At 33.9% G+C, this 18,488-nt stretch overlaps 3 protein-coding genes and 1 pseudogene across 3 annotated transcripts; 3 read left to right on the top strand and 1 right to left on the bottom strand.

Moving 5' to 3' along the window:
* Positions 1 to 2,461: 2,461 nt before the first annotated feature.
* LOC104731246 (protein INAPERTURATE POLLEN1 pseudogene) lies at positions 2,462 to 3,386 on the bottom strand (annotated as a pseudogene).
* A 6,680-nt stretch (positions 3,387 to 10,066) lies between these two features.
* On the top strand, positions 10,067 to 10,953 carry LOC104731245 (auxin-responsive protein SAUR36). The gene has a single exon (XM_010450564.3). The coding sequence runs from the start codon at positions 10,321 to 10,323 to the stop codon at positions 10,804 to 10,806; it is 486 nt and encodes a 161-aa protein (XP_010448866.1). The 5' UTR covers positions 10,067 to 10,320; the 3' UTR covers positions 10,807 to 10,953.
* Positions 10,954 to 12,759: 1,806 nt separating this feature from the next.
* LOC104731244 (non-specific lipid transfer protein GPI-anchored 33-like) lies at positions 12,760 to 14,067 on the top strand. Its single transcript, XM_010450563.3, has 2 exons — positions 12,760 to 13,327; positions 13,837 to 14,067. Exons 1-2 carry the CDS (start codon positions 12,988 to 12,990, stop codon positions 13,917 to 13,919), a joined length of 423 nt encoding a protein of 140 aa, XP_010448865.1. The 5' UTR covers positions 12,760 to 12,987; the 3' UTR covers positions 13,920 to 14,067.
* A 396-nt stretch (positions 14,068 to 14,463) lies between these two features.
* LOC109127925 (non-specific lipid transfer protein GPI-anchored 34-like) lies at positions 14,464 to 15,326 on the top strand. Its single transcript, XM_087477930.1, has 2 exons — positions 14,464 to 14,854; positions 15,135 to 15,326. Exons 1-2 carry the CDS (start codon positions 14,521 to 14,523, stop codon positions 15,215 to 15,217), a joined length of 417 nt encoding a protein of 138 aa, XP_087334056.1. The 5' UTR covers positions 14,464 to 14,520; the 3' UTR covers positions 15,218 to 15,326.
* The last annotated feature ends 3,162 nt before the right edge of the window (positions 15,327 to 18,488 follow it).

The following is an 18,488-nucleotide window of genomic DNA, read 5'->3' as shown; positions in this document are numbered from 1 at the left end:
TTTTTCATGGTTGCTATATCTAATTATTTCCCACCAAAATGGAAATTTCTCGTAAATTAATATACTATTATATAACAGCTTTGAGTGAAGAAGTAATGGTCAGACTACTTTTAAGTTCAAAAAGAAAATAAAATTTTAAAAAAGCTAGATTTGGTTTTGTCTTTGCACCGGCTTTGGAAGGTTCACCACGTGTATCCTACGCTGCATCATATGACGATTGACGAGTCACAACCTTAGGCTGACGCCATGGTGACACAACTTTATACTTTACGAGAACAAAGGACAAATTCAGATTTGACAAAGTTCCAAGAAAGAAGAACATTTGGGAGAGTGAGTATTTGACAGATTGCTGAGTCTCATACCTTCTCGGACTTTCCCATTTTATTTAAGGTTAGCATATAATATACTGTATTAAACAATTTCTGATTACTGTTACAAGATTATTATGTAAAAAATTTGATTTGCCTAGGTTAATCTTAGGTTAAAAATAAAAACCACACATTCAATTTTCCTCTATCTTTATAGATTTAGCAATAATATTGTAAGGCAGAACAAAACAGCCTGTAGTTTACCATATAAATTTCTACTTGCTCTTTTGCTTTTTTTTTTTTTCTTTTTCTTTAATTTGTGAAGACAGCTTGGTGTGAAGAAAATGTTTGATTCAATAATGAAAAAATTCATGTGTGCATGCCGACCACTAACTTTAAGCTCATTTTGTCAAAGTTCACATGTGTTATCAGATTGATAATGATAAGGCAACATTATATGATAACATATAATGTTATAACTCATCTGCATATGTGTCTCCACGTATCTTTACGCGTACATATACAGTCAAGCATTCATCGTATATGTCCCAAATTATTACACGATCTGGCTACTCAAATAAGCGACAGATTTTCTAAAATATAAGCTTAAATATTTTAGTCCTTTGTGAACCATCATAGATCATGCATGGGACAAATTTGTTAGTGAAAAAATGATTCTTGCTAATTTAATTATATGCAAAATGACTAATTGCGACAATATCATCGTAATTTTGTGATTGTGACAAGTACGCATAAATGATATATCTACCATAAAGTATATGTATGTACTATGTAGTATTACAACATATAAATACATGTTTGGTTTAACGAAACTTAATTTTGAATATTGACAAAGTTTGTAACCACCATATATTCAAGTATCTACCAAATAGAAATCATGCATGCAACATATGACGATAGCGTATAGCACAAAAACTACAATATAATAACTAAGCAATTTAATTGTATGACCATGGACTTTACTTACAAGATCCTATATTAAGGATCCAATAGATAAAATAACATATATATAATTATGTATACCACATGTTACGTGACTATTATTGAGTTTAATTTTTTTTTTTTAATTTTGCAAATGGTTAATATAGAATCCCTTAAAAAAATAGTTATTATTAACCTAACGATTAAACAACATTATATAATGTGAACATCATTTCTAATAACATACTGAGAGTAACGATAAATTATGAAAATGATCATTTATATACACATGTAGAACATGTCAGCTAACATTAGAGCCTAAAGGAAGCATATATTGCTCGTTAAAGAAATGGGAAGAAGTGATAAGCACTAATAGATTCAACTAACACTCGAGAATAAGTCGTGTATCTTATATTAATATATGACCAGTTGGCCAGACCATGTTTTATATTATAATTTGCATGAGTATATTTGATCAATCCAAAACGGTTGATATGTCTCTGTCAATCGATACATAACACCCAATTAATTTACTCCCTCGTTTTATTTCTAATGGGTTAATTAGTTGGTCGACGCAGACGTTATGGTCAAGTCTTTAATTATTTTGTAGAATAGTTGTTGAAGATTTGATTTGCACGTATGATGATGATAAACCGAAGCCATTTAAAACGTTTCAAAACAATCAAACTCTGTTTCAATGAGTTTCTTGTAAGTTTTATTGTACTACACGTTTATTTAAGATGATCAAACTATGATTACCTTTTTTTTTATTTTGACTCTTGATCCTCTTTTGTCCTTGACCCAAAAAAAAAAGAAGAGAGAATGCGTTTACAAGCCTATTGGGATTCTTATTGGGCCGCATAACGCTTGTCTGCTGCTATGCCAATTTTGAGCATACTTATGGGTAGGAGGACTATGATTGAATACCCATTTCTGGTTCAACATATTCAATCACAAGAATGCAAGATTCACAACCAATGAAAAACTTAAATTTATTTGAAACTCTTAAGTAGAGAGATTACCTTTTCCCAAAAAATACTAATTCAAATTCAAATGGTAGTTACTTGGTTTAGAACATTAGAATTTGTTCACTCTCCCTCAAAAGCAATAATAAGAAAACAGAACCATCGCCAAAAACATTATCAAAGATCCTCTTAACCACACTTTTATTAACAACAAACCAAAGCAAATAAGAAGAAACTGACCTAAAGAAGCTTAAACCGTAGCACATAACCAGGCAAATCAACACAAAATATACATTTTGTAATCCCGCCAAAAACACCTATTCTATCAAATCTCATTCATCCTTCAACCATCTTAACTGGGCAATGCAAGAATCTCAGAGTCTTGAAGAAGGACCTGATCTTTAAACCCTGCAAGAAACTGACATAAACCTTCAAGAAACAGAGCCGCTTGATGCTCACTCGTAGCTCCAACAATATCCATGATCACACTCTTCCTCAAACGATTCGCATCAACAAATATACTCACGAGCTCTTCCATCTCTCCCTTCGCCGCTTCATCCACGGCCACTGAAGCTGTCGCAACCGTTGCAGCAAGCTTCTTTTTCTTCCCAACTTGATACGACAAGACCCAGTTCTCAGAAACTCGAGCCACGAAACCTCTCTGTGCTTTCCTCATACGATCCATCAAACCAGGAACCATAAGCCTCATCGTACACTCAATCTGATCGATTCTTTTCACCAACTCATCAGATGGGTCTTTCCACGCAGTCGATATCTTCAACGGTTGGTTCACGAGATCAAGAGAAGTGTCTCCGTCGTCATCAGAATCTTGATTCTCACGGTCGATGAAAGAACGGAGGAGATTGGTGAGGAGGTAAGGATGTATATCGCCGAGGAAGAGAAACGGAGTCTCGAGGGAGTTGCGCCATGAAGGGAAGAGAAGGTAAGGGATGGTGTTGTGATCCGCGGCGAGGTCTAGGGTTTCGTAGTATAAGACTAGGTGACGGAGGACGAGATCTACGTTGGAGGAGAGGACGGAAGCTGAAGCGGCGGAGGAAAGTGATTGACGGAGGAGAGGGAGGCAGTTTTCGGTTAGGGTTTTGAACCAGTCGTCGTAGAAGTCGTTGAATCGACGAGAGGGTTTCTTGCGGGAGAAGAAAGAGAAAGGCATTTTCTTGGAGAGTGAAGACGACGTGAATGAAGATTTCTCTCGAGGATTGTTTTGTTCTGTTTTTAAAAGGAAGAAGGCTATATCGGTTTAAGTGAAACCAACTCGAGTTTCATGAATTCGATTGATTTAGTTCGGTTTAAGTGAAACCAAACCGAGTCTCCTGAATTCAATTTATTTAGTTCGGTTCAATTAGCGGGGTTTTTGACCAGTGTCGGTTAAGGAAGAGATTTTTGACCAACTTACTTAAGAACAAATACTGTTCTAGAAGAACAAAGGGAATGGAACTGTGAGTTTGTAAGCAAGTTGTGGTTATGCACTAGAAATGTAAAAGGTCAAGATAACATGGGCTGCAAGGAAAGTCAGAGATCCAAAAGTGTTCTCATCTTCATCTTTGTGTTGTTCATAAATTGCAGACATCAACGCAGCTACAGAAACAAACAAATATAAAGTGGAACCAAGTTAGTGGTAAAGAACGACACTTTTGGTCTTAAATGGTGTTATAAAGAGTTTATAAACACTTACCAGTTTGAGGGAATGTGTTAAAGCTCGCCAAAACTGGCAGCCACATGTGGTTGGCAGATGAACCGAAGCTTCATTATAGTCTCCTTCAATCTATTATAGACGGGAAGATACATGATGACACATACATTGGCTGTTGGAAAATGGGTTGATGGCAGAGTTGATTTGGAGATTCTAAACTTTTGTGTCAACCCAAAGAAACCATCTTTAGGCAGGTGACGAATTGCAGCCCAAAAGTGTAACAACTTACATTGTCCCTCATGGTTTAGATTTGTAACAGCCATCCAAAACCAATTGATTGCATCCTCATTTTCTTCAAATCCATGTAAATTGTATACTTCTTCCACTGGTCTAATTCAATGGTGTTTTCTTCTGCTCCATGAACAGTGTCGTGCTTAGATCAATAGAGGCTTAGGGCAAATTTTAAAATTGTGGCCTTGTATATATAAATATTTTTAGAAAAAAAAAATATATTTAATATATTAAAAAGGAAATATTATCTTTTTTCTAATATTATCATTAAAAATGAGATTTTTTGAGTTAATATTTTAAAAAGCAAAAACTTGTTTTATAAAAGTTAATTTTATGAATTTTTTTTGAAGTAAAAGTCCTAAACACTATTTAAGAATGAATATTAAAGCTAAAAAATGTTGAAGCTCTCGCTCCTTCTGAGAGCATTTCACTAAAACCAACTTCAAAACTCTCAATTTGCTTATTCACTAGAGTAATGTAGCTTTGATTAAACATAAAATCAACATACTTATACCTGTTGGTACTGCTCACTATAACTGGTTCAGCAAGGGTAGGAAATGTCACTTTATAACTTTGAATCAATGTCTCTAGCCAAGTCTTGTTGCTACAACTTTACCCTTTTAAGTTCAGCACTCAGCCATTATGATTTTTCTTAAAATCCGACCAAAATCAGCACAGACATATTACCATAAGGTAGTTAAATTATCTTGAATATGGCGGTGCATATTGAGAAATTTAAAATATTTAAAATGGTAGTTATGTTTTTGTTATTTCAACTTGTTGGAGTGAAGCAATTTCATGATAATAACTTTAGGAATTAGGAGTATATATTAGTATTGTCTATTGTGTAAATAAAAATAACATGAAATATATATCGAATGTTGCCATACAAATTTTATATTTTATAAATAATTATATTTTCATTGTCGGTTTTTTTTTCGTCTATTTTCATTGTCGTTTAATTGGTAGAGATATTATTTGTTTTATTCCCCCACACTAAGTAAGTGGATAGTTCAACTTCAACCATACATAACTTGAAAGATCCATAAACTAAATATATGACATAAGCGAATGCGAATCTTACTATATGAATAGTAAGTGAGGATAATTATTAACTAGTTTGGTGTTGGATTCTATTGATTATAAAATTCTCTATTCAGAAAAGGTCAAAAGGATAAGAACATGGTTAGAGATTTAGCAGCAAAAACATTGAGATCCGTGATTGGTGGATTAGCAATAAGTTAACAATTTTCTTTTTTATTTTAATAGATAAGATTGTCTTCTTGTCCCCAAACATATATCTGACGTTTTACTTACCTTAGTCTTTCGATGTTAGTATTTTTGTTCTGTCCAAATTGTTCAGTAGTTAGTGTTGATTGCCATATTGTCGATTCTTTTTCGATCCGTTTCACATCGACTCAAGCCATTAATCTTTAACCCCTAGACATATAAACGATCATTCTGATCAATCTCGTCACCAAACCACACACTCAAGACCATTTCAATTCTATTTCTATTCTCTTAACTCTTAAGTAGACACTTTGTTCGATCATAAAATAGTGACTTGTCGGGATTAAATACGCAACATCTAATATTGGAGTTCGATTCGAAGGCGATATCAAATGCTGTCTTTAAAAATTGTGTTCCATAACGCAAATGCTTAACTAAACGTTAAACCAATTCTATTTTGTTTTTTCATACAAAATCCAATATCACTATATCAATCGATACAATAAAATTAGAATGTGTTGCTCTCTGACACATCAGCTTCAATGTTGAAGCTGGTGTTGACACCTCAGAAAAAACTAGTATCCACATATCCGCATAAAAAAGTTGGATTTGAAGTGTTTTAGTAATGAGAAGTGTTAATGAGCTGCCAGATTGGTCAAAACCCAAATAAAGAAGTGTGTTGTGTTAGTCATAATAGCTTTTATTTTGCTGTCTAGCATATATGCAAATTTTGGAGTGAAAATTACGGCTCATCAAGTCAATTTATAGCTATGAGAAAAGTTTTCTAAAGATATGGTAATTAAAAGAGTTGTTGGGAATAATCTAGATCTTGTCAAGATAATTTGCTGAATCACCATAAATTTCTTCAATAAAAAATCCAAATTTGAAGTAAAAGTAATTTTTTTCTGGAGAGGTAGGGTGTTTTCTTTGGAGAACATAATCATTTTTGTTATTACATATTTTATTTTTAAACTTATTTGGTTGTTTATATAATCAATTTTCCAGTTATTATGTTATCAATATGATTTTTACGGAAAGAAAATCATTTTTTTTCAAAAATCTCTATACAAAACAAATAACTCAAACCAACATAATATATATATATATATATATATATATATTTTATAAGGGAAAATTAAGCTAAGAATTTATTTAAATATTTATAATGATAAATATATATTAATTCAGTTATTTACAATAATAACTATTAACTAAAATAAAAGTAAAAATAAGTAATTTGTGACGGAACTTAGTTGACTGATATTTTGGTTTTCTTTATGGATCAGACTTAAAACATTGTTAGAGTAATAAAATAATATTTTTGTTGTTTTTTTAAAGTAAATAAATTTTCACTAAAATAAGATACAAGAAAGAAAATTCATAATCTTGTGTTTTTGCTAAAAGGATGTCATTCAAGTGGTTATCTTATAAATATTAAAATACATAAAGTATACAATAAAATTTGAACAAAAACAGAATACTAAATTCTAATTTTTACAAGACTTTTAAATGCTCAATCTTATCTATCTTAAACTACAATTAATTATTAAAAATAGTCCGCATACCAACAAGTTTCAAACAAATTAAGAAAAAATTACAAACACATACAAAAAAAACACAACAAAATACTAATAAAAAAAAGGAAAAAAAAATGTCATCCAAGACATATTTTACTGGTGTTCTCATTTCCAACATATCCAATTTGTTTTTTCTTCAAGAAATTGTAACAATGCTGCCCACTATTTAACAAAGTTTAGTTGTAATTTCAATATTTTCTATTCAAGGTGTTTTTTTACCGCTTCCATGGCTATCAAACCAATTGTATAATGATTACCTTCGATCATCAATATAATTCATTTTTGCTAAAAAAAAAAAATCAACTCCGCGGCATAACGCGAGTACTATCCTAGTTTTTATTAAAAACCTGTTTACATCATTACAATTAAGTACATCTCAAGAATTTATAAAGAACTGATGTATAAGTTTTATTCATGCAATGTTCCCTGTATACAAAACTACATATTAAAATCTGTCGTTATTTGAATCCTTCTTGGTCGGGTCGAGAGGATTCATGTGGTCTATTTAGTACTACTAATTAATTGATTTATTAGCACGACTAATTAGCTGATGCGATGTATTTTGTTTCACAAATAATTAAGTCCTGTTCTAAATTAAAAACTCCAAATTATCATCAAAAGGTGCATCTTGAGTTATTATAGTGAAGGCATGCAATTATTACGTATTATGTGAAGCTTTTTTGAACTGGTTATTTAGATACTCCTAGATTATCTGGTTAATATCTTAAGATTTGTATTCCTTTTGTTGCAAATTGTGATTATGTATGTAACTTCCTTTAACACTTTGGGTGAGATTTTTTGGTGTCGTCGGATAGTGTTCATATGATCTATACGTACGGTATAAATTATTCAATATGGTTTTTGGAGGGCCGGTTTTTGGACTAAAACTTGTACAAGTAAGTTACATTTCAAAGATATCAAAACCAATACACAGTCACGTAAATTTCTTACGACAGTAAGCATTGAGTTTGTAAAAATATTATCAAATTAATCGCATGCTTTAGTTCATAATCGACGAGGTTTTTTTCAACTCTTAAGTATCCTGCAACAAGTAACAACTCAACAATGATTTATCCAATAGAAGTAAATAAAAACCACCTTGTCCATGTTAGCTAATATGACATTGTCATAAATATATTACAAAATAGATTTGGAAAGAATAAATCCATCACGGATGTATTGTACCGAATGCTTTAAAATTAGGTACACAAAAGTACATAAATTTGTTACTTTCAATCCTTCTCTTTTCTTTCTTTCCATTATTCTTTTGGCCGAACAAAATACTTCTTTTTCTTTCATTTTTAATAATTGTGTAATACATAATTGGTTCTTCACTTCTTCAAAAATGGTTATAAATACATATGTTTAAACACTTTTGATCCAAAATCAAATTTATAATTTGGTTAACCCTTTATAATTATTATAAATAAAAGAATTTGCCCAATAGGTTTGTTATACTGATATCAAATGACTAAAAAAGTCTGTACCTAGTGGAATTTTCAATTTTGGCAAAAAAAAAAGAAAAATCTCAGACGGGTGTCTTATTCATCATATACATATTATATACACATTTAATAATTTTTGAAATATTTTGATGTGAAGAGAAAAATTGAAAGAAAAAAGAAGGCACTTTCTGTGAACCGAAACATGTTACACAGATCGCACGCGCCGTGCCGACTGCCGACCAAATCCCAACTCCATGTCTCTCCAACACACATGCTTGGCTTTTGTCTTCTTCATTATCCGATTATATATGTTTTCTATTTAAAAACTGAAATAATTTAAAATCTGTGTAGAAGGTTTTCATTTGATATCCATATCTGGGGTATATCTTTAAACATGGCCGTTTATGTTATCCTTTTTATATAATATGAATCGAGTTCAATCTTATTAAATTCATATTATTAAATTTGGACTAAGACTTAATTAGTCTATATACATAGTAGACTGATAGACAAACCCATATGTGCATGTACATAAACGACATATTGACCATAAAAATGATTAATATATATAATACGTAACAATAAAGTACAATTGGAATATGTAGATGCAATTACAATAAGGAGCATTACTTTTACTCACTTTTGTAATGATCATAAAGTTTGACTAGCTACTGTTTTATTATGTTGCGTAAGGACTGGTGAACATATATATCATGCCAAATGGCAAATGCCTTCATCGGAAAATAAGAGTTCTTGACATAGATAGATAGAAAAAAAACAAAAGAGTTTTCAATATCTCAGTATCATCGAAAGAGTAGAATTGTAGAAAGAATATATAATTAAAAACCAAGTTAATACATATACGGACATATCACATATGGTCTCTAAAACATAGCTACTAGCTTGGATTTAAATTCTTAGATGACCAACAAAAAAGAAACTACAACGAAGCTTTTAAGGTCAACTCTTATAAATTGCATATCATCGTACGAAACTGCGAATGTACTTGAGATTGACTTTGAAACTGGTTTGCTCATTAATTGGGGATTGACCTAGAAATCGCTTACAAATTATGACTATTCAGTGTTCACCAATGAAAAACACCACACATAAAGATATGGTCACAAAAAATCTTGAAGTTAACAGTTACTTTACTAATATTATTTTGGATGAGTACTAAACCAGGACCGATTTATTGATGATTAACCGGTTCAGAACATCTCCTTTACGTTATTTTTTTCCAACATCTTCGCAATGTCAAATTTTTGTTCTCAAATTATGAAAGAAAACCGTGAAGAACATGTTATTTTATTCAACCATTTGACAAATCTTGAATTAAGAGTTTGGTCTTGACACAAAGTAGCCTCGTGGCATAAAACATCAATAGAAGAATCGATAACCATAAGCATCTCGTGATACGAGAAGAAGTAAAATCCTTTGTTTTTTTTTTTTTTTTTTTTTAATGTAAACTCAATCTTCATTACAATGAATAAAAATCCTTCCAAAAACGACAATGAACTAAAAGAAATTGCTATGAATTTACATTTAAAAACAAAATATATTTTTCTTGTATTAGTGACATGTTAAATTTGGAAAACAATACATCATGCACATGTATACACCGCACGGACACACATATTAACCATTCAACGGTCACACCTCAGTTGCTATATAAAGAGATTGCTTTGCTCTCTGTTCTCAGAATCAAATCACTCTTCTTCTATATCTTGAACTGTAACACAAAACAGAGAGAGAGAGAGACATATAGCAAAGTTTCAATTTTTTTGATCTGATCATCTTCCCCGGTTCTCAAAACGCAATTTTAAACAAACCCATTTCATAATTTCTCCAAAAGGTTTCATTTTTTTTTTTCCTAAGTCTCTGTTTTTTTTGGGAATCTACTAAACAACTATGAAGAGGCTCCGAGGTTTCAAGATCGGACACAGATTTGTCAAGATCTTCAAATGGATAATCCGAAGTAGAAGAAACCAAACCGGGAAACGCCAATGCCTAACCGGAATTCTCAACCCGGTCACAAGAATCTACTATTTAGCACGGCGGTGTCTCCGTCGTGGAGCTAATAGACTCTGCGGAGGAGGAATGAAACCGGGTCAGACCCGGTTAGGTGACGAGCAGAAGACGCCGGCGGTTCCTAAAGGACATTTAGTGGTTCACGTTGGGGAATCCGGCGACGATACGCGGCGTGTGGTGGTTCCGGTGATTTACTTTAACCATCCTCTGTTCGGAGAGTTGCTGGAGCAGGCGGAGCGGGTTTACGGGTTTGAGCAACCGGGTCGGATTATGATACCTTGTCGTGTATCGGATTTTGAAAAGGTTCAGATGAGGATCGCCGCATGGGATCATTCCCGACGGAAGAGAACTTTTAAGATTCTCTAATCTTTACCTCTTTTATTTTTACAGTGTTTTAGCTTCTTTTTTTTAGTTGTGTGAATATCAAGTTGATAGGTTATACGCATTACCCATACAATTTCTATGTTATTCAAACACAGATTTGTAATGAGATAAATAATTTTTATTTTATCAGTTTGTCGTATTCAGTATAATCTAGATCTATGTTTGTTTTGTTTATTTCATACAAGTGATTTGTATGGTACATACTGTACATCGGTACCTATCACGTATCATAAAAATCTCATATCAACATGGGTAGGTCGAGATTTATTTTGTGACATGGGGTTATCTCTAGTTATGAATCTTATGATTTTGAAAGTTATCTAACTTGTTGAAAAAATCGTAGTTCGGAATAAAATGTTACTCCAAACTCCATATATTCGTCTTGGAAAAGCATATAGGTACAATATTCTTGATGTTGGTTTTAGTTAGTAACCAGTTAAAGTTACACAAGGGAATTATTATTGATGGTGAATAGATTAGTCCAAGGTTCACTGTGAGGTAATAAAAAAAATGTGGTTAAAATTTTGAATTTGTTAACATATTTTGTAGATTCAATAAATATACAAAATAAAATTTTAAGATTAAAGTCTTATTGATTTGTAGCTTCCTAAATGAATGTGGTTCATAAATTAAAAATCTAAATATTTAAATTACACTAATTCGATACTATTGACATCAAGCTGGAGTAGCTCAGTTGATCTCAAATATAATTCGATACTATTGACATCAAGCTGGAGTGCTTCTTGTGCACTCCGTGGATCGGTTTTTGGTATCTCTTACGCTGGATCTGGTCCTCTCTCCTCCAGCCAAGGCGTGGCTTTGTTGTAGGATTTGGTTCGTTGAAAGGTAAGGTTGGGCGGCGCTTAATGGAGGTCTTGAAAATGCAAGGAGAAGGCAGTGGTGGGTAAGTCTTCTTCTCCGGCGACAGCGGTGTGGTTGTGTCTCCTTCCCGATGCGGCTGTGGCTTCATTTTTTGGTGGGTCAAGAAGCTTCTGATCAAGTCGCGTTTGCTCGCGGTGGAGCTTCTTTCGGGGCTCACTCACCCAATCGAAGCTGTGGTTCGCGGCGGAAGTCGGTGGGAGACAGGAGGGTGTGCTGCTTTATTGCGGTGGTTAGCCAAGAATGTTTATCTCTTGGGCTTTCGTGGGTATTGGTTTGTGGAGGGTGAAATGATCCACCATCCTCTGTTAGCTGCCACGGATTTGCCTCCACGTGACCGGATCTGAAGAGGGGTGTTAGTTCTGAGTGAGCAGGTTGCTAGGTTGGGACCTGTCTTCGCGGAGCCTTTGATCGGTGGCTTGAGCATGCCGGAAGATCGGTAGCGGGTCAGGAGGATCACCAGAGAAGAAGTGCGACGAAATTTGGTTGCTTATGTCAAGGTTTTTATCTGGTGTTCCCGACGTAAAGCCGTCGTTCTTGCACCCACTGGCATTAGTGTTTGAGCCTCTGTCATTGGTTATCAGCAAGTTCCGATCCCTTTTTCTGGCAACAGCATTGATTTTCCGATGTACCTCTTTTTGTAAAGACCAAATCTAATTCACTATTGTAAGTTTTTGACCTTTTTCCTATTTTTTGATCTTATAACTGAATTTCGTATAAGAAGTGTCATACGTTCTAACGTACACTTAAAAAGATTAGGCATATATACCCTACATAGTTTCCACCTCTCTTGCTTTAACAATCTTCCAAAATTAATAACCCACTAACGAACATAAGTTAAATTCGAATGGACTAATATAGAAAAAAGGAAATTATATTTTACATTTTCCATGAAATAGAATGGCACTTTTTTCTTGTTTTGCATAAAGTTGTAACAAAAGAAGTGGTTCTCACGTTTTAATACACAAAAGCCATACCCGAAATTTAGGTCCATTTCCCTACTTTAAAAATAAAATAAAATAATATATATTCTCCGAACAGATCAACAAATCAAATGCCATATAAGAAAGTCGTACACATTTGGTCAACATTGTGAAGCCAAAACAACACGACTAATGTTAATATGTTATTTTAGTTATATCAAAATAAGTTCATAACTCTATAAATATATGATAATGTACTTTGGAGAAGTCACATACAACACAGAAAAAAAAAAGGGAGCTAATCACTAGTCAATCAAAAACAAATAGAAAAATATTAAAACCTTTGTTTTTGCCGGCGATCATGGCTTACACAAACAAAGTTAAGGCAGCGGCTGCGGTTGCCACAGTGGTGCTGTTTCTAGCGGTTACGATCGCGGATGCACAGTCTATGCCGCCAATGCCAAAGCTGAATCCTGTGTGTGCGTTGGCGGATCTCCCACACATCATCGAACTTTGCTACTTTAATTTGGATTTGAAGCCATCTGAAGAATGCTGCACTGATCTCAAATCGGCGGGCAGCACGCAAGTGACTTGTCTCTGCGACAACTTCCTTGCACATCCTTCCAACGCTAGCGTCACCCAAGCTCGCTACGACCTAGTCCACGAGGCCTGTGGCGTTTTCGAGAAATATGCCTGTAAAGGTACCTACTTTAATATTCTCGCTTCTTCTTCTTCTTCTCCTTGGTGGTTATATTTAAATTATTTTTGTAAAAGAAAAAAAAGAATTGTAGATTTAGTCTCTGTTTTTGCATGATTTGTCATTTTTTTAGTATTGTTCAAAGTTCAAACTATATGTTATGTTTTCAATAGAACAAAATTAAAGATATACCATCCTAACCGATCGATGACGCATGGTTTTTCTTTTTGGTTTCAGATAGCTGATTATGCATGTTATTGTATTAAATATAAAAGTTTGCATATCAATTAGTACGCAAGTTAAGAACATGATTATCATAATATATTCATATTATGAGGTAGAACTCAGCTACTATGTTCTCTCATAATTAAAATCCTAACTTTGTCAAGTACAACTTAAGTTGTACATATATCAAAACTCATTTTTATGCCATAATTGAAAATTTTACGTATATAAATATGTTGAAAGTTAATTGTGGATGTATATTAATTGATTTGATTTTGCGTGGTAAAGGAGGAGACGCCAACGGAGGATCAACGAACATGATTGCTGCATCAATGGGTCTATTTGGTTTGGTTGCAAGTTTCTTCTTTTAATTTATTTCAATTTGGCCTTCCAAATTCTATGTAATTCTGCGATTTCTGGGATGTTTATAAAAGATATTCACATATGTTTTTGTAATGTAATAATGCTATGATTGTTTTTTACTCATCCACAAAATAATTTAGTTACAACTTTTAGAAACTACTTGATCAAGTCAGATTAAATAAAGACAACAAATAATGAGCACTTGATCAATTCAAAATACATCAGCAGTTTTGTATCATGTATCAACACTACGTGAGAACCCTTCTACAAGCGAAGACTTGCAGGGCAAATATATTTCCACTAGTAGTACATATGGTTGAATATGTACTAGTGGGTTCAAGGCCAAACATGCTTGGCGCAGTATCTTTGCTGGCCGGAATCTTATTCTGAAAGGGTAAAAAAATCTAAATGAATATATATGGTGGGTAATAATGGACAGACCATTAACATGAGAAAATTATATTTTCTTGTATTGATTAATAGTATCAATAATGTAATATTCCACTATTCTAGGACTTACTATATATGTATGATAATGTATTTTTGAGTTTTGAGAAGTCACATAGGAAAAAACAAAAACAAAAAGTGGGCTAATATATAGTCATTTAAATGGTGTACACAAACATAATGACGGTTGCGGTTACAGCAGTGCTGTTTCTATCGACAGCTCTTCAGTGGACGGAGGGAAAGCCACCACGAAAGACGAAGACATCGGCTTGCCCGTTTGCAATCCCTGAAATTGTCCAAAATTGCTACGCAACGATGAGTGCGTTGCCATCAGAAGAATGTTGCAAGGATCTCAGAACGGCGAGCAAGACGGAAGTGACTTGTCTCTGCGATAATATCATTGTACATCCAAATCCTCTATACGCCAACATCACCAAAGTTTACTTCAACCAAGTCAGCATTGCATGTGGCGTTCTCGACAAATACGCATGCGACGGTACTTACTTTGATTTTCTTATTTATCAAAATACGAAAGTTTTAATCTTGTGTGATTTAGTTATGCATGGTATCTTGTAGTTACACATATCTATATTACTTTATTCATATATATATTACGACAATCAAGAATGATGACCATTGGCATGATCACAAATTTATTAGAATCAGTGATCAAAGGAAGGCGAGAATATAAAATCCATGGATTTAGTGAGATTTGAAACAAGAGATGTGGTGGTAATATTACGGTAATTAATTGGTTTTGATTTTATGTGGCAAAGGAAGCGACGCTAATGGAGGAGTAACGAACAAGATTGCTGCAGCAATGGCTCTTTTAGGATTGGTTGCAAGTCTGTTCTTTTAATTTATTTCAATTTTACCTTCTAAATTCTTATATAATAAAAGAATTATGATGATATAAAAGGATGTTCAAACCCTCAAATCATATTATTTGCATACATTTTTTTTTTTACTACTAGAATAATTCTTCTATTTGACAAAATAAATAAATAAATAAATAAATAAATAAACCTTCTAGGGCCCATATATATATGCCGACTCGATCGCTATTTTAGTTTGAAGACATTTTATGAACCAAAAGAATAAAGTTTTGCCTTCAAAAAATAATTGACCACTAAAGAGAATATTAAAGAGAAGTAATCTGAGGATAAAGCTTCCTTGGTTGAATGAAAATCACATCTTTCTTATATAGAATATACACATTTTTGGCCAAAATTATATAAAGGCAAACACATATATAAGAAGTTCAAATTATAAAACATTTTCCATTACAAATGTCTAAAATATTAAACTTAAGTTCATTACACATAATACCATATAAACTAATTATATCTATATATCAAATTCAGATCAAAACACAGACAATCAAACGAAATTAGACAATGTCTTTCATCGTAAGAAAAAGAAGAAAAATTTAAATCTTTACGTATACGTCGTCTTAAACGATCAAGACAGCAAATTAAACTGTTTGGGCGACGTTTTGCGGTTGTGTACGTTATACTAAGTAAAAGTATGTTACTTAACTGTAAGCTATATTTTAACTATTTAGTTTAAGACGTAAGCTTTCATTTACTCAATGGATACAATACTTTAACCAAAATTTAATCATTGGTAGAAAATACATACCGAGACCAATTAATGGCGTCAGATCCTTTCATGAGATGTAAACGCTTGCAAGTATTAACGAGAATTCTGATAATGGTTACTAATTATTAAAATTCTGATAATTAATGGTTACTAATTATTAGAAACAATGTAAATGCAACGAAGAAGGTAAGCTTGAATTAATGCGTAAGTAATCAAGGAAGAAGGTTTAAGACGTACGGCCATTAGCCAAACGATCCATCACCGTCTTTGTTTTCATAAGAAGGAACATAGTCCCAACTATTCATTAAATCCATCAATTTCCTCTCATTCGTGAAGTCTATCTTCTTTCTCCTCTTCCATATTTTCCTAAACAAATATATGTACACACATAAATAATACTATCAACTTAAAGTTTATTATGGATTGCTACAAGTAAATTGTGTTTGGTATGATGATTTTCTATCTTTTATTGACAAACTATTGATTAATTGTGTCTAAGACAATGCTATTGGTGGAAATCATTTACTAAAAAAAAAAGTGCACAAAATGTACTTCAAACAATTTTAATATAGATTCGAAAAAGTTGAGACAAGATTTCAACTCTCAATAAGAACATATAATCATACATAACTAAAGTAAAAAACCTACACAAAACTTCTAATGTGTATCACAAGAAACTAGATATATATAAAGTTTTTGATGGCAGGGTAACCTTGATTGGCTTGGTTGACAAAACAAACCCTTCCATTTTTGTCATGGCACGTTGTTGCTCAAACCTATTTGCAAAAGCGACGATGCCATATCCCCTACACCGACCACTATCTTAGTAAGTAGAAATTTTGGCATCCGTAACAGAGTTATACATGACCATATACAACATAGAAAGTGTAACGTCCGGAGCCAAATCGCCAACAAAAATAGTGAACTTATGTATTTTTCTCCTGTGGGGTTTGTGATCTTCTTGACTTACCAGTGGAGTGGGCCGGGGAAACTGATCCTTGGAGGGCGAAAAATATATATCTCGTTTAAGTTTTTTTACTAGTTATCAAAGAATGTTTGACGAATTGGTTTCTTGCATGAGAAGAGAGAAAAATCAATATATCTTGGAGAGAGAAAAATATATATTCATGAAGGAGAAGCAAAAGTACGTAATGTATTCACTTTACAATAAAGAAAACCAAAATAGAGTTTTTTTTTTTGATAAGAATGTAAATATTCATTTCACAATGAAAGTTTGAGTTACACAATTAAGCATAACTTATTACATGGTCCCATGCCAAAAAAAGAATAAAAAACATGGAAGCATACCACATTCTTGCACCAAATCATCAAATTCAAACCATTAGCATAATGATAATGGTAGAAGACAGTTTGATGCAAGATAAAAACGAATTCCTAAAGAGAGCCTAGAAATCAAAACAACAATGAAAAATATGACAAAGATGCAAAGCGTTTGATCGAGTAGCAAGGAAGCAGTCCGTTCAATGGTAGCCCGAGACAAGCAAGTGACTGTGAAACCACCGAGCTTAATGAGGCAGGCAATGCTTACTCACTCTACTAAGTCCATCCTAAGCCCCCTTTGGAGTCAGTAGTACAGAGCCTAGCAACTTCACATCCGCAAAAAGCCATACTAGCACCAGCATCTCACATGATCAAACACTAAAAACACTTTGAGATTTTTCGAAGCTTGAAACTAGGGACACACTAATCCGAAGAGGCTGGAACAAAGGCCGAAGATATTTGCGGCGAAGGAAGCAATTAACTTGAGCGCTAAGGCGAAAAACAGGTGTGACATGTTAAGGAGATGCATGGAGATACAGCTAGCTACCGCGACGCCGGGAAGCCTCAAACCCTTGATCAAGCAGAGCCAACAACTCCCTCCAAAACGAAACTCACAAGTTACCTGCAGAAGCAAAACAAGTCTCGGAAAGTACCAGTCATCATCATCAATCAACACCTTTGGCTTGGGAGATGAGCTGAGGAATGAAGTCGAATGTGACTTGAAGAAGTTAGAGAAGCCGGCCCTATAAGACAAGCCACAACAAATGATAGACATAGCTAGCCCAAAACCCTCAGTGAAGACAGAAGCAGAAGATCGAAACATCCGGAGGTTGATTCCAAAGCACTAACAACCTGGCCTAATGCATCAAACACTCGACAGAGGCAAAGCGAGCCAGGGAAACCAACGACTACTAACACGGGGCGGGAGAAAAGACACAGAGGGTGAAGACAAGTGGTAGCCGCAGAGGGAAAGAAAGCCGAAGCATCCCTGCGCCTGACGGAGAAACAGAGCACCGTCGGACCACCACTGTAGAAGAGCCACCGCACGCCAACAGGAAGGAGAGGTGAGCTGATAGAAAACCCCACCCCCACCAAACCACTCGCTAGAGAAGAAAACCAACCGCCGCTTGAGCAGCTACGCGACAGCCACGAAGCGCAAGACCATCGCCAAAATAGCACCGTGAGGAGCCTCACAACATCAGATTTGTCGTCTTCAAAACAAACCGGAGGATGCGCGAGAGAACCGA

The sequence above is a fragment of the Camelina sativa genome, chromosome 12, assembly GCF_030686135.1.
Source record: "Camelina sativa cultivar CO46 ecotype springtype chromosome 12, ASM3068613v1".
Lineage (NCBI taxonomy): Eukaryota > Viridiplantae > Streptophyta > Magnoliopsida > Brassicales > Brassicaceae > Camelina > Camelina sativa.
Note: the sequence above shows the minus strand (reverse complement) of the source record. Positions and strands in the feature narration are given on the sequence as shown.

What these genes read in the sequence shown, in the direction of transcription:
- LOC109127925 (XM_087477930.1), top strand. Translation starts at nt 14,521, where the DNA reads ATGGTGTACACAAACATAATGACGGTTGCGGTTACAGCAGTGCTGTTT. An exon ending in CGACAAATACGCATGCGACG is followed by an intron (nt 14,855 to 15,134) that starts GTACTTACTTTG and finishes TATGTGGCAAAG; the next exon opens with GAAGCGACGCTAATGGAGGA.
- LOC104731244 (XM_010450563.3), top strand. Translation starts at nt 12,988, where the DNA reads ATGGCTTACACAAACAAAGTTAAGGCAGCGGCTGCGGTTGCCACAGTG. An exon ending in CGAGAAATATGCCTGTAAAG is followed by an intron (nt 13,328 to 13,836) that starts GTACCTACTTTA and finishes TGCGTGGTAAAG; the next exon opens with GAGGAGACGCCAACGGAGGA.
- LOC104731245 (XM_010450564.3), top strand. Translation starts at nt 10,321, where the DNA reads ATGAAGAGGCTCCGAGGTTTCAAGATCGGACACAGATTTGTCAAGATC.